This window comes from Drosophila subobscura, chromosome J, assembly GCF_008121235.1.
Source record: "Drosophila subobscura isolate 14011-0131.10 chromosome J, UCBerk_Dsub_1.0, whole genome shotgun sequence".
Classification (NCBI taxonomy): Eukaryota; Metazoa; Arthropoda; class Insecta; order Diptera; family Drosophilidae; genus Drosophila; species Drosophila subobscura.
Genome location: NC_048532.1, coordinates 3924216 through 3937995, shown reverse-complemented (window position 1 = coordinate 3937995; position 13780 = coordinate 3924216). Strand labels below are relative to the sequence as shown.

The 13780-nt window shown below is 52.0% G+C and overlaps 2 protein-coding genes across 2 annotated transcripts; one reads left to right on the top strand and one right to left on the bottom strand.

Moving 5' to 3' along the window:
- Nucleotides 1-118: 118 nt before the first annotated feature.
- Nucleotides 119-13368, bottom strand: LOC117894219 (speract receptor). The gene is given in 16 exon segments (XM_034801135.1): nt 119-434; nt 494-1814; nt 1893-2067; nt 2151-2222; nt 2295-2399; nt 2468-2647; nt 2865-3052; nt 3135-3225; nt 3448-3474; nt 3476-3614; nt 3667-3812; nt 3878-3949; nt 4111-4361; nt 4429-4738; nt 4792-5443; nt 13099-13368. Coding segments are annotated over 15 exon segments (3702 nt in total). The 5' UTR covers nt 5203-5443; nt 13099-13368; the 3' UTR covers nt 119-220.
- Nucleotides 7725-8835, top strand: LOC117894220 (pancreatic lipase-related protein 3). Its single transcript, XM_034801136.1, has 3 exons — nt 7725-7856; nt 7915-8032; nt 8092-8835. The coding sequence occupies exons 1-3, from the start codon at nt 7796-7798 to the stop codon at nt 8783-8785; spliced, it is 873 nt and encodes a 290-aa protein (XP_034657027.1). The 5' UTR covers nt 7725-7795; the 3' UTR covers nt 8786-8835.
- Nucleotides 13369-13780: the final 412 nt, after the last annotated feature.

Sequence of the window (13780 nt, the reverse complement as noted above, 5' to 3'; positions counted from 1 at the left end):
ACACTGGACGGAGCACAGACCCCAGCCAAGCGGAACATGCCAACAGAATTTCTGTAGGGTGTTTTGGGATGGGGGTCTGTCCCCGTCCTAACAACACTAAAAGCGATAGAAATACTTTGCTAAACATACTGAACACAAATTCCACTAATATCCCTGTAATTGGGTTATACTATAAGTACTAGAAAGACTGGGCAACCGCCAGTGCAGCCGCTTCGATTGTTCAAACCTCCACATGGTTCAGGAGCAGCGGTGTGTTGGCAGTGGTATATGAGGAGGGACGCCGCTGATTCTGATTCTGCTGGGTGCTCACCACTTCGATGCTCTGGCAGGAGAGCGTCAGCGATAGCGTCGTCTCCTCGTAGCGCGAGTGTGTGGATCCGCCCGAGGAGCGGCGCAGCCCTGTGTAGGAGTCCACCTCGAGCAGGGCCTCGTCACTGAAAGTGTTCCAAAGATAAGTTGCTGCCCCGAGAGACACATAAAGACAACCGCAAACCTGTGATAGCGATGATGTTCGAGGAGACTGCCCGCAGCGAATCGCAGCTTCTTGGGCGACTCCAGGCTGGAGGATCGAGTCAGCGAGTTTCGCGGCAGATGCTTCTGCTTCAAGGAGGACCGTATGCCGTACTCGTTGGCCTGGTCCTGGGCCTGCTTGATAGTGCCTTGGATAAATTTGTTGAGTGCCCGCGAACCCCTTCGCTGGGAGCGTTCGTAGGTGCGGCGTGTACGCGCCTCCTCGTCCTCGCCCAGCAGCCAGTATGTGCGTTGCTCACCCTTGCCCTTCATCGAGATCATGCCGCGCTCCTGGAAGTGGTAGCCGCCCAAGCGATCGAGCAGCTGTCGGCACTGTCCGCTGCAGTGGATCTTCAGCGGCACGCCGCTGGACTCCATGCGCGAGGCGGTGTTAACGGTGTCGCCGAAGAGGCAGTATCGCGGCATCTTCAGGCCCACGACGCCGGCACAGACCGGACCCGAGTGGATGCCAATGCGCAGCAGCAGACGATTGGTCGGCCGATGACGGATCTTAAACTCGGAGACGGCACTCAGGAGGTGCAGCGACATAGTGGCAATCTCGGCCGCATGCAGGTCCCCGTTGCGCAGCGGTAGTCCCGACACCACCATGTAGGCGTCGCCAATGGTCTCCACTTTGTAGACATCGTAGTGGCCAATTATCGAGTCGAAGCAGGTGTAGAGATCGTTCAGGAAGTCCACCACCTGCAGGGGCGTGCACTCGGCGGACATGGCCGTGAAGCCGACAATGTCGCTGAAGTATATGCTGACCTGCTCGTAGTGCTCGGGGTCCACCTTGTGGCCCTTCTTCAGCTGGTCGGCCACGCAGCGCGGCAGCATCTCGTGCAGCAGTGCGTCAGTCTTCTTCTTCTCCTCCTGCAGCTGGTCCGTGCGATCGTCCACGAGCGCCTCCAGGTTGTTGGCGTACTTCTCCATCATGGCCATCATGTTGTCGAAGATGTTCGGCCGCATACCCTTGCGCAGGGGTCGCAGCTTGGCGCGGATTGTCTTGAAGTCCGGTCTATCCTCGGGCCGCTCCGACCAGCACTCCCGCAAGCACTCGCTGACGCAATCAAAGGCCGTTTCCAGGGGCTGAAGTGAGGGTCTGTAGGGATTCAGCTGATCCTGCGGCTGGAGAACCTTCTGCAGACATTGCATGGGTGTCAGGCCTGTCTCCCCGAAGGGTCCACGCCGCACATGCATCTCGTAGAGCAGAATGCCAAAGGAATAGGAGTCTCCGCGCTGCGTGCCCATGACTAGTGACGAGGGGCCCAGCCTGAGGAGTTCCGGGGCGCGGTAGAGCAGCTCTGCAAAAGGAATAATAGTTCCATTAGAGGGACAAACGAGAAGGCGAACCATAACGGGGGAGAGTGGTAAGCACTCACTGAGACACTTGGCCGACATGTGCTGCATATCCATGGAGCTGTCCTCGATGCCCTGCTTGAAGGCAAACAGCCCAAAGTCGGTCAGCTTGACCACCCATCGCGAGTCAACCAGACAGTTGGAAGTGCACAGTGCGCCATGGAAGCGGATGGGTGACTCGTGCAAATAGATGACGCCCTGCGCAGGAGGGAGTAGAGAAGAGTAGAGTAAGGGTTTTAAGCGATGCCAGGAGGCCATTAGTATAATGTTACAGCACTCACGCGAATAATGTCAGCCACCATAGAGGCAATGAACATGTTGTCCAGCTTGACGTCTTCGTTCTCCAGAATGTCCTGCAAGGAAACCACCAGCAGAGCGGTGTGTCAGAGTGTGGGTTCAGTTCTGGGACTGATGGAGCGACTGACCTTAAGGCTGCCTCGGGTGCAGTACTCGCTGATGATGCAGATATTCGGCGGATCCGTGCAGGCGCCGATGAAGGCGCAGATATTGTCGTGTCGGGCGTCGCGCAGCTGCGGCACACAATGCAGAAAATGGTGGAAATGGTGGAGAGAGTGGCAGCTTGTGGCCAAAGACTTACCAGCTTGAGTTCCTTCTTCATTTCCCTCGTGATATCGACGCTCTTCTTGCGCACCTTCTTGATGGCGTACAGCTGGCCCTTGTAGAGGCCGATGGGCGTGAAGATGGTCGTGTAGCGGAAGTCTGCATCGGGATTGGAGCTGAGGCTGACCTGGCTGGTGCGGATCAGCGGATGGGTTGACTGCGGAGGAAGACGACGCGGCAAGTGATTTAGCAAAAGCTGTTGTCAGACATGCAAAGGTGAAGGAGAAGAGTCGTCTTAGACCTGGCCCCATTCCCCACTCCCCATCATACATAATACCCTCTTTCTGCTGACAGGCAGACAACACAACCGAGTGGCTTGGCTGTCTGCCCGACTGCATCATTAAGTGAAATGCCTGTCACTGCCAGAGACTTACGCGCGTCTGCTTCTGGCTCTGCTGCTCCCTCTCGTTCTCGTGCATCTGCACCTCGCGAAAGTCTATCTTCCAGAGCAGGCTGTCCAGCTCCTGCTCGTAGCGCCAGTTGCGGTACAGCACTAACGAGACCACGCCCAACAGCAGCAATGCTCCTCCAGCAATCGCCGCGGAGATTTCGCCCGTGTAACCTGTGAACACAAAAAGAACTCCGTGCTTAGTCGTCGTAGTTCGACTAGAAGGTTTCCCTCCCCCTCTACTTCCCCTACTTACTGACACACTTCTCGCCGGCAAAGCCGCAGCGTGGGGCAGCTGCTGGATGCGCACCGCCCACCCAGTCGATGGGGCTGTACAGACTGAGATCCTAAAGGGGTTACAGAGACCAGAGTAGGATTATCAGCAAATAACATGGACAAACAGAACCGGTGTGTACGTGTGTGATAAGCCAAAACCAAGCCAAAGCGCGCTTACCTGCTGCTGGACGTGGCCAAGCGTTATGGTCGTGCAGGGGTGGGTGGGGGGCAAAGAGCAAATTACAAGAGAGAGGACGGAAAAATAGAGTGGATTGGAAGAGGGGCTTACTTACGGGCAACGCCTCGCTGCTGCTGCTGAAAGCTGCTGTTCCTGTGACCGAAGGTGCCCACCGGCCGGAGTCCGAGCACCGTCTGGTTGCGCCCGTTCCGCGCCGTTCCCCTGGCTAATACAGTGTAGTTCCCGGCTGCGTCTCCGTTCTCATCTATGTAGACGTGGTAGCTGCGAGAGAGAAATAGTCAAATGAAGGCGGTCCAGGAGCGACCACACTCACCCCATGGCGCTGCGATATCGCGAGCCCTTGATGGCCGACACAATGGCGCTGCCGTTCTTGGGCCGGCCGCCCGACTCCAGCACTTCCAGCAGGGCCTTGGCGTACAGATGCACGGCATCATAGAGATAGGCAGCCTCGGCACTTATCTGTGGGGATGAAGACGGAGGCAATAGAGATACGACTTGGGTTTCCCTTAATGCGTGTGCCAGACCTGCTTAGTGCCCCCGAACAGGCCCAACGGATTGGGGAAGTTGAATGGCGGTCGCTCCATGTATTTGTTGACCTAGAAACGGGCAGAAACAGAAACGAGGGTCGGGTCAGAGTGTGTGTGTCTGTGCTCAATGTGGCGAAGTGCCGACAATTATGAGATGAGACCAGAGCGGCGTATGCAGCGCATCAATCATATCAATGACAGCGGCCTGTCAATCCCGCCGAGACACCCACCTCTTGGGCGAACGTAGCGAAGGAGATGGGCGCTGTGGGCACGATGCCCAGATAGGACTGGAACGCCTGCACGGCCTGCGGCTCCACCTCCTCCAGCAGCAGTCCACGCAGATACTTCTCGGGCTTGGCCGGCTCGTACTGCTCGATGTCGATGCCCACCACAAAGTAATCGCCCGCCGAGAGCAGTCCCCGCCTCTGGAGCGACACCATTAGCCCGACGTGCTCGTAGTAGTGCCCCAAAATGAGGTAGACTTTGGGGGGGGGGAAAGGTATTAGGACATTGGGATTAAAACAGATATTGGACACTCCTCTACTCACTGCGCGTATTGACGTGGGTCTGCTCCACCAGCGCCTCAAAGGGATTGGCCATGAATCCGTGATGGTAGATGGTGTTCCAGGTGCGCACGTCCCGAACGCTGACTCCGGCCGCACTCAGAGTGCTCAGGATGGTCTCTGCCACGGGCTGGTACTGTCCGCTGGCATCGTCCAGGTAGAGGAAGCTCACCTGCGTCCAGTTGAAGGCCAGCAGCAGGGCCACCACCGACTTGGAGATCTGCGTGTCCGGCGGCCGGGTCCTCGCGAACGTCGGAAAGTCTCCCTTGTTCGAGGGATCGCGATGGGTGCAGTACTGTGGGTGGGATTACACAGGATTAAGGACTAGACGTAGGAGCGGTCACTCACATAGGATATCATGGGCAGGTTAAAGGCGGCTGCCATGCGCCCCTCGTGTACGCACGTCTCCTGCGGCCCAATGTAGGCAGCCACCTGCTGCGTCCAGAGCGCCGCCGTTTGCCGGATGCTGGCCACCTCATCGCCAAAGGTCTCGGCCACGACAAACTCCAGCGAGTGGCCCAGCGCTCCGAGTCGGCCAGCGTTCACCTGTTCCACGGCCAGCGAGATGGCGCCAGAGATGGTCAGACCGGGTCGATGGTAGTCCAGGTTGCCCGGCCGACGTTGTGATCCCGTGAGGTAGCCCAGCGTGAAAACTTCCCCATTTGCCGGCAGGAGGCAGAGCAGCAGCAACAGTGGCAGCGAGAGCAGCAGTCTTGAGTGGTGGTTACCATGTGGAGCAGGGTCGGGAGTCGTGTACATTACGCGGGGTATAGCTGCTCCTCTCGTGTTGACGCTTAATGCAAATGGAATTGGTTGGGGGCTCCTCCTGTTGTGGCAGCAACTGTTTCTCTATGAACATGCAACATTTTCGTTCATTTTGCATGTCCTGTCCCCTTCCGCTCTTTTCTACTCCTTGTTAATTACGTTCTCGACTTGGCCGCGGCTCCCTTCCTTCCCCTCTCTGTGTCCTTCGTTGCCTGTTTCCTGTGTTTTCTGTTTTCTGTGTAGTACAGTAAGTGAGAGGCTCTTTAATCACAAAGTCGTTTATGCTCGAGTCCTGCAACAACATACGGACAAGGACATGCTCGCACGCACAGCCATGCAGGACTGCCTCTGATTTATGCGCTGGCACACCCACAGCCACGCACATAGACACACACACACGTGCTAACTTTAGCGGGGTCTTAATCAAAGCTGGCTGCCCTAATGACGCCAAAGATTCCTCTCCTACTTTTCCCGCCCCACGATGAGGCTTACTTAAGGCTGCTCGAGTGCCTGCGGAAGTCGCAGCCAAAGCCACAAATCAAGCAGCTGGATGGAGATGCAACCAGTCAGACTACACTACAATACACTTCTAGACACTTGCTGCCAGATCGAGCACAAATCTAACCCATTAAATTGGCCTATAGCCACTTGAGGAATTGTATCGCATACCAAGTTGAAGTTAACGACTATTATTGTCTTTCGTAGTTTATCGTAATTTATGCGTAGTTTATGCAATTGAAAATAATTGCTCTTGCGGCACACTGTCTGAACTTGAAGTGTGGTTGAATAAGGGAAACACGAGACAAGTCTCATATGGATACGGTGCGGAGTGGAAGTACTAAAGTTCTTAAAGCGACCCAAGGAGCTATGCCATGCCTGATCAAGCATTTTGGCGTCTTTATGGGGCAGGAAGTGCCTTCGACTTTGATGCATTGAAGCAGAGTAATGTGGGTAACCTTTGCTGATATTAAACTGCCACACATTTCTGACAATGTAATGAAATTTTTATGAGAAATGGCGACGCATCAAGTGTGATTTTCACAGGGATGCTGCATGGAAACTTGCGCTGATAGACAGCGAGTTCTCCTCCTCCCTGTCCGTTAAAACGTCTTTGTTTGCCTTTTGTCCGGCCGAAGCTCGTAGCTTCCAGCTCCCCCATTGCTGATTGCTTCTTTCGCACGCCCTTCTGGCACTCTCGCCCCATTGTGTGAAACCAACATCAGTGGGGGCGGCAATGGGTCCTGCTGCTGCGAATGCTGCTCGAGTCGATATGAGTATTGGCAGATCCTTTGCCACTTCTTGCCAGTTACTTCTCACAGTAATTTATTATATTGACTCTAGAGTCTAGAAGCAGCAGCTGCAGCAGCTACCCCTCCGGAAACCACTTGAAAGTTAGCTGTCCCGGCATATTGACTTTCCTTTCCCTTTTGACCCCAACTGCTGAAGGGAAGATGCTCCTCTGGCCCCATTGTATGTCCCTTCACTTGGCTTATTACACGCGCTGCGTGCCGTCGTCATCTTGCCCCGTTTATGCTAATACAAGTGGCTTAGTGCGACCCTCCTCCACTCCTGCTCATGCTGACGCATTGGAACACTGTTGTAAGTTATAAATGGGCCGCCGTTGGCGCTGGCATCGTTTAATAACGCGTCTTTGGTCATAAATCTAGCGTAAGCCCGTGACGGGCCCGTTGAGCCGGAGAGAAGAGTTCTTGGATCTTTGGTTAATTGTTGGGCTACATGGAGGCCTCTCCAGCACCGCCTGCACTTGACACAACAATTTCGCAAGCAATTTATCCGCATCCAGCAATGGGTGGGGTGGGTGCTGCTCTTCATTCCGCTCCAGTTTGTCCGAATACCTTCAGAAGTTGGAAGAGGAACCAAGGCTGCTCCTATGCATACATTCGAGGTCACATCAGCACTGGGCTCTGACTTCGCTGGCCTAATCAAGCACGTGACTTGGGAGGGACACAGTCAAACTGCAGCATTCCGAGCAATTTCGTTTGTCAGCTCAACCCAAATGTCAGAGTCGGAGTGCGCCAGTGGCAGTGGCAGTGGCATAGTGAAGTGCAGGCAGATGTTTCATTGTTTCGCCATCATCTGACATTGAGTGGGGAGGGGGGCGCTCGACTCTTGACTGGAAGTTGGAGCTGTCAGGCAATTAAGTGCAATTTGTTAGCTGTACCCATGCAAATGCAACAGCAGTCAGATGTCTGTGCGACTGGGGGCTGAGTGGGGAGTTGGTGTACGTGAACTGACACTTGCTATGCACCACTGCAGCTGCTGATTAATCGGACAATCTACAAGTGCCATAAACAACACATTTTTCGCGTGAGAGTAATACGAACGTGCGAACTTTGGCGAGCTGGAGGAACCGGAGGAACCGTGTGAAAATCAGTGGCCAAGTGGATGGCTGATGGCTGATGGCTGAAGTCATTCCATAAACGATCGTCGATTGCCACGATCGATGGGCACTTATCAATAGATATCATTGGCCATAAAACCGAACCCGCAATCTTATCGAGCATAACTGCGCTTGATTCCGCGGAATGCCTGAGAATAAAGGCTTCCTTCATCAGTCGATTACAGAATGCAGACGAGAGTGTTTATACTGATGGTCTTAGCCAGCCTGGGCTCAGCTGCCACGGGTGGTGAGTGGGACACAAGAGCCAAGGTCGCAAATAATCCAATTTGTACTCCTGCATACAGTTAATGGGCTTGCCGGCTTCCTGCTCCACACGCGCCGCATCCAGGAGAGTCCGCAAAACCTTGAGCCGGAGGTGGAATCGCTGGTGCGCAGTTCGTTCTATGCCGCCGATCCCGTTGTGTGAGTCATCCAAAGTGGCTGCCAGTCGCAACCTCTCTCTCATAAGAGCTCCCTTTCAGACTATCCGTTCCCCGCTGGCTGGGCAACAAATCATCGCCGGAGCACTCGGCTGTGGTGGCCGCCCAACTGTCGCAGCGGGAGTGCAATGTGATCACCGTGGATCTGGCGGAGACCACCAACGAGGCTGCCATCACCGAGAGCGTGGGCAACCTGATCGAGCTGCTACACCGCCAGTTTGATGTGCCGCTGGAGCGGATACTGCTGGTGGGTTTCGCGGAAGGTGCCCATCTGGCGGGTGCTGTGGCTGCCAAAGTCGAGAGCGATCTTGGGCAGCGATTCCCGCACCTCACAGCCTTGGATCCCACGGAAGCCTCACTGGAGCATGTGCTATCGCCCTCCGACGCGCAGTTCGTGGAGGTTGTGCACACCAATGGCGGTGGCTTGGGCACCCTGGAGCGCCTGGGCCATGTGGACTACTACCCCAATGGAGGAGAGACCCAGCCAGGATGTGTGGAAGATTCCTGCTCGCATGAGCGGTCCTTTGAGCTGCTGGAAGAGATGTGGTCCCACGAGAACGACTTTGTCAGCGCTCTCTGCGGCTCTGTAGAGACAATGAGCGTTCAAAACTGCCGCTGGGTGTCCCTCAAGATGGGACAAAGGAGCCAAAGGGAACCCACCCCCGGAATCTACTTCCTGGAGACGCGCAGCTCCCAGCCCTTTGCCAGAGGAGCCTACCACATCAGCTTTTTGTGAACAGACCCAATAAAGAAGGGAAACAAAGGAACAGGCAGGCCCTGTCATTAGTCATTGCAGCTCTATGCCCCCGCCCCCCACTGCGGGGAGCAGCCCTGTTTGGAGCGACAACTGCCAAAATTGATGTGCGTCAGGCGTATGCCTCATTCATTATTTTAAAATCAATTTGAAAGGCCTCCCTTTTCGACATACTTTGCGGAGCACGTCCCCAGACAGGATGAGTGGAGCGTTACCCTTATCTGCCAAAGAAGTTTTCAACTTTTCTTCTATTTTCCCAGCACTCCAGGCGGGTCCTGAAGTGCCCAAAAGTTTATCGGCAATCGGATTCGCTGCTTTGGGCATGCTTAAACCAGGGGCAGATTTATGAATTTATGAATTCAGAGGTAGCATACGCTGTACACGAGTGTCGCGAGTGCAGCGAAGAATATTCACGGATACTCACAGGACAATCGTGTCACGCTCCCAGCTCAAATCGAATGCTTCGCTGTGTTTTTGCGCATATCTCTGTGCGATATTATGGAGAAATTCCTTCGTACAGGGCATGCCATGGCTTTCATGCAATGCGGGTGGCACGCCTCCTCCTGCTCCTTTTTGCTCCAGCTCCTGCAGTGCCCACCCGCAGTTTGCGTGTCAACTGAAAGTCGCGCCAAAGGAAAACTGTCACAAATTGCATTTAAATGCGCTGTACTTAAGTTTATCTTTTGGGGCAATGTCGCCAGCTTACCCCAGCAACCGCTGAGCCACACTTTGTGGGGAAACCAATTTACTGCGTGCCCCTCAGACAAGCTAGCAGTACTAGGCCAATCCCTCTCGTGCAGTGCGCTCACGTACGCCCATCCACCAGAAGAACCATTTCCTGGTTCCCTTACGAAATATGCACGCTTGCACCCCGGTTTATGAGCCATCGATGTGCTGGATATCACACAATTGGCTAATTAGCAGTCAATGGTGATGGCTGATAAGAGGGCAACGCTCCGCGATAGAGCGCGCCCAAAAGCAGGCAAGGGATAACTTTCCCATGGAATGAAAAGGTTTCCCACCGCTCAGTGCGCAGCTTCATTAGCGGACAAAGGTTGTGTCGCAGAGCGTTGGAGAGGAGAGCAATCAGTCCGTGGCTGTGCAGCGCTGTGATTTATGAGCGAGTTTTTTGAGGAGCAGCTTTAAAGTTGCAAATTCCTCAGTGCAGCCACTAAACAGAAGAGTCGGCAAATGTGGGTTAAGCGGGAATTAAGCCCGCCGCAAAGAAGATCCGCTGTGACTTACATAGCTCTTCATTTGCCTGCACTTGGCCTCCACAGTACGCCGCTCTTCGAATCTCGGTGTCAGATTCAGCCTCAGATGCTGGGCATTAAATGTCAGGCCATAAAACAGGAGCCCTGTAAAGACGCCCCTACGCTATGGGTGGCCAATAATGGGCCATTAGCCATTGACCCCAGCTCCTGTAGCCCGTTGCCCGTTGCCCGTTGCCTCTCCAGGCCCAACCACAGACGCTGGAAAATGTTGTCCATTGGCTTTGATATTCCTTCGTTTTGTGGTATTTTCCCCAGAACGTCCTAGTTCTCCATCTATTTCCCTCTCTCTCTTTGCCACACACACCCGTACGGAGAGAGCATAAAATGTTTCCATTACGGAATGTGTAACAGGAATTAAGTCGCAACAATTTCATTATACCCCTGAAGTTAGTAATATGATGTTGCTCAGCCGTTGTCAACGCGGAGAAGCACTTCCGTTTCCCACTATAAACAGAAAACAAAACGTGAATAAATTTGGGATCAGTCAGACATTCGAACAAAACCAAATTTCTTCGGATTTCAACTGCAATTGTGCTGAATGCGCCTTCGTCTAAGGGGTATCAAATCTTCGGTTCCTAAATCTATTATTCTTTTTTCTTTAATTTCACTTTGTGCTTCTCTTTTTCTTTTAATTTGCTTTGCTTTTTGTAATGTTAATGTTAATGAGTCTTGGAATGCGTTTGAATTTGGCCAGTTCCAATTGATAAGGAATCTTTCTCTTCCTCCCTGGCTCCTCCTCGTCCCTCTAGCAATTAAAGTTCCTTTGCGGCCCGCACACACTCAAACTTACACACATTTACACGTACACTGAAACGTACCCAAAGGTGGAAATTCTGCAGCACCCGCCAGGCAAATTTAGCTTTTATGGCTATGTTAATTTGTGTACAACGTTTTTATGGGATGCCATTTTAACGGCTCACCAGTCCCCGAGTCAAAACCCGAAAAGCCCTCCCAGCCCGACCAAGCCCCCGAAAACTGTGCCAACTGTGGGTGAGGCTCTTTGTCGCCAACTCAACACAACGTTGGTGGTGGTGTCCTATTGTGCTCTTGCTGTTGCTGTAAGCGTTGATAAGCGACGACAGCCAGAGTGTAACATATGTCGAGCACACACACCTTCCACACCCACATTGTATGTACGTACATATGTACGTATGTATGTCGGGCCCCCAGCGGGTTGCCCATGGAAAGTGCTTTACATTTGGAGCTGCCTCCAGTGATAAGCAAAAGGTTTGTCCAACTGGAAGAGCCGATTGAAAAGCCATCTATGTACATACAGGTTTAATTAAATTTGCATGTTCTACGAGTGATAGAGCGGCGGCCCCGACCAACAACCGCAGCACTACAGGTGCGAATGGTGCATCAGTTTTGCGGGTAATTTGCGTTCCACTAGGGGCGACACGGACACGGACATTCCACTCACCGCATAATCTGCTGGCCCCGTTTTGCGTTTAATCAGCAGCATTACTTTTATAAACATTTATTGTGGGGGTATTTAGTTATTTAAATTCCCATGATAAGATGGAATGGATGACGTTCAAAGTATGGGCCAAGAACGTTCCAGAGATCCGAACCGGACAGATCCAGCACTGCCTGAGGCCAATGGCTAATGCATTATGGGTATGCTGGCCGCGAACATCAATCATTAATCTGTTTTTTTCTATTTTAATTCGTATTAAATGCAATTCCAAAACGCCGCACGCAAAGCGCTAAAGCAATACACACACCCGCACCACACATGCAGACAGACAGGGAGAGAAAGAGAGAGAGAGAGAGACGAGGTGACGACTGTCGATATGCCGTTGACTGTGGTCAGTGACAGAGAGGCAAAGGCAGCGACGCAGACTGCGAATGCAGAGCGGGGAAAAGCAGTGCAAGAAAAAACGCAAGCAGCAGCACCAGCAACAGTGCCACGAGTGGGCCAATGACAGACAACGCGCGCCCCCCGTTCACCCACTCAGACGATCACAATTTGACGGCAGCATGCATATGACAGCGAAGCAGCGCGGCGCACCGCAGCCTCTGTCGCCGCAGAAGTACGCGCTGGCATGCAGTGCTGCAACACAAAGCGTCGAATGCAACGCCACGCGACGACTGACTCATTTTGGGGCTTGCGCTAAAACAAAAAATTTAAATATGTTGTGGAAAAATTGCACTGTGAGCAACAATGCAGATTGTGTGCCGTTTGGCCTGTTGCCGCATTTTGGCTTTACAGCTGCCGCCGTCTCTATCAGATCATTGTGTTTTTTATGGCGCTTATCAATTCCGAGTATTTTCCCACTGCATGCGAAATTTGCTTAAATCTTTAAATTGCGTAAGAACTGTCATACGCAGAAGCACACACACTCATCATCCACATGCAGTCGTATTTACATACATATGCCGAGCGTGTGTTAAAGTGAAAGGCTGCTCTGCAGAGGAGGAAGCGCTGGCTGGCTGTCGTACTCACTCTCTCACACTTCATTTGCGCGGCGATGCTAATTGGAGTGCATATGGATTTTATAATAATATTGAAGACCGTTATTTATAGGCTACTGGCTTGCTCTCCGGCGCGTGTGTGTTAGAAGGGCACCAGCTCCCTTACTCCCTACGACACTCTTCCCATCTTGTTATCTCTTAATAGCTATCTACACATATGAAATACCTTAACTGTTATTCTATGTGGCCACGGCTGGATGTTGCTTACAAAATTTGGTCACGTTCAAAGTCACAAATAAAAAACTAGATACGAGTATTCTCTTTTTCTTTTGCCATTTCTGAATTAATGAAACACTTTTTGTGTGCTTTGCTGTGCGGCAAGTGCGAGTGTGCGATAATTTATTAGTGCCACATTTCTGACACAGATTTCGATTTCGGACGATGGCCAACTTAATTCAATTTCTTCACGCGCACACTTCGTCACTGGCCGAACCGAACGAACCCCTTTGTAAGGGGACTGGCCGGGGGTGCAAATGCCAATAATGCGAGCCTAAATCACTTTGTTTATACACACAGATCTTCGCACTTTTGACCGGATCCACCTACCGAACCGTTGGCAGATTTTCCATCGTCTGACACCTGTTGTTGCTAAAGTCGCGGCACAATTTGCAGGCGCTGCGGCATCCGAAGGCAGCAGATGTTGGGCATGCAAAAGAGTTTTTAGTGCTGCTCTGGCGACGGGGTTTGATGTAATCAATTGTATTATAAACACTCGACACGCGCCGCCTTATTTGCTTTTCATTATACTCGTTTCAGTGCTAATCCAACAACATTTCGCGCGTAGAAACTCCCGCGCTTTTAAACTTGTCGCGTCCGTGTTTCGCCAACCGATTTTGAAAAGTACCTCGCAGCGGGACCATATCTCTGGAAGGCGTAAATACCGAAATCCGTTGATAACGTAACAGCGTTACGTTACTCATATTTGAGCTCATTTTGCGTTTCTCCAGTTAGGCGGAAACTCAAAATTCAAATGTTGACTTTTAGAACATTTTATCAAAACATTCTAAAAAAAAAATGCAAGACAAATATGAAAAATAGATATTCTTTAATTAGTATTGTGTAAAAAAGCTAAAAAAGCAGTATTGAAACATCTGAATTGTCATTACTTAAATAAAAGATCGGCACGAAACCAGCATAGCATGCAAGTAATTTTAACTTTATCAGATAACTACAAATATTTTTGAATTTATGCACTTTAGGCACTAATATATTTGTTGTTTTGAAATTT

Excerpts from the sequence above, each read along its gene's own strand:
- LOC117894220 (XM_034801136.1), top strand. The coding sequence starts at position 7,796 with ATGCAGACGAGAGTGTTTATACTGATGGTCTTAGCCAGCCTGGGCTCA. Across the intron at positions 7,857-7,914 it reads GGGCTCAGCTGCCACGGGTG|TTAATGGGCTTGCCGGCTTC; the intron begins GTGAGTGGGACA and ends TCCTGCATACAG. Across the intron at positions 8,033-8,091 it reads TATGCCGCCGATCCCGTTGT|ACTATCCGTTCCCCGCTGGC; the intron begins GTGAGTCATCCA and ends GCTCCCTTTCAG.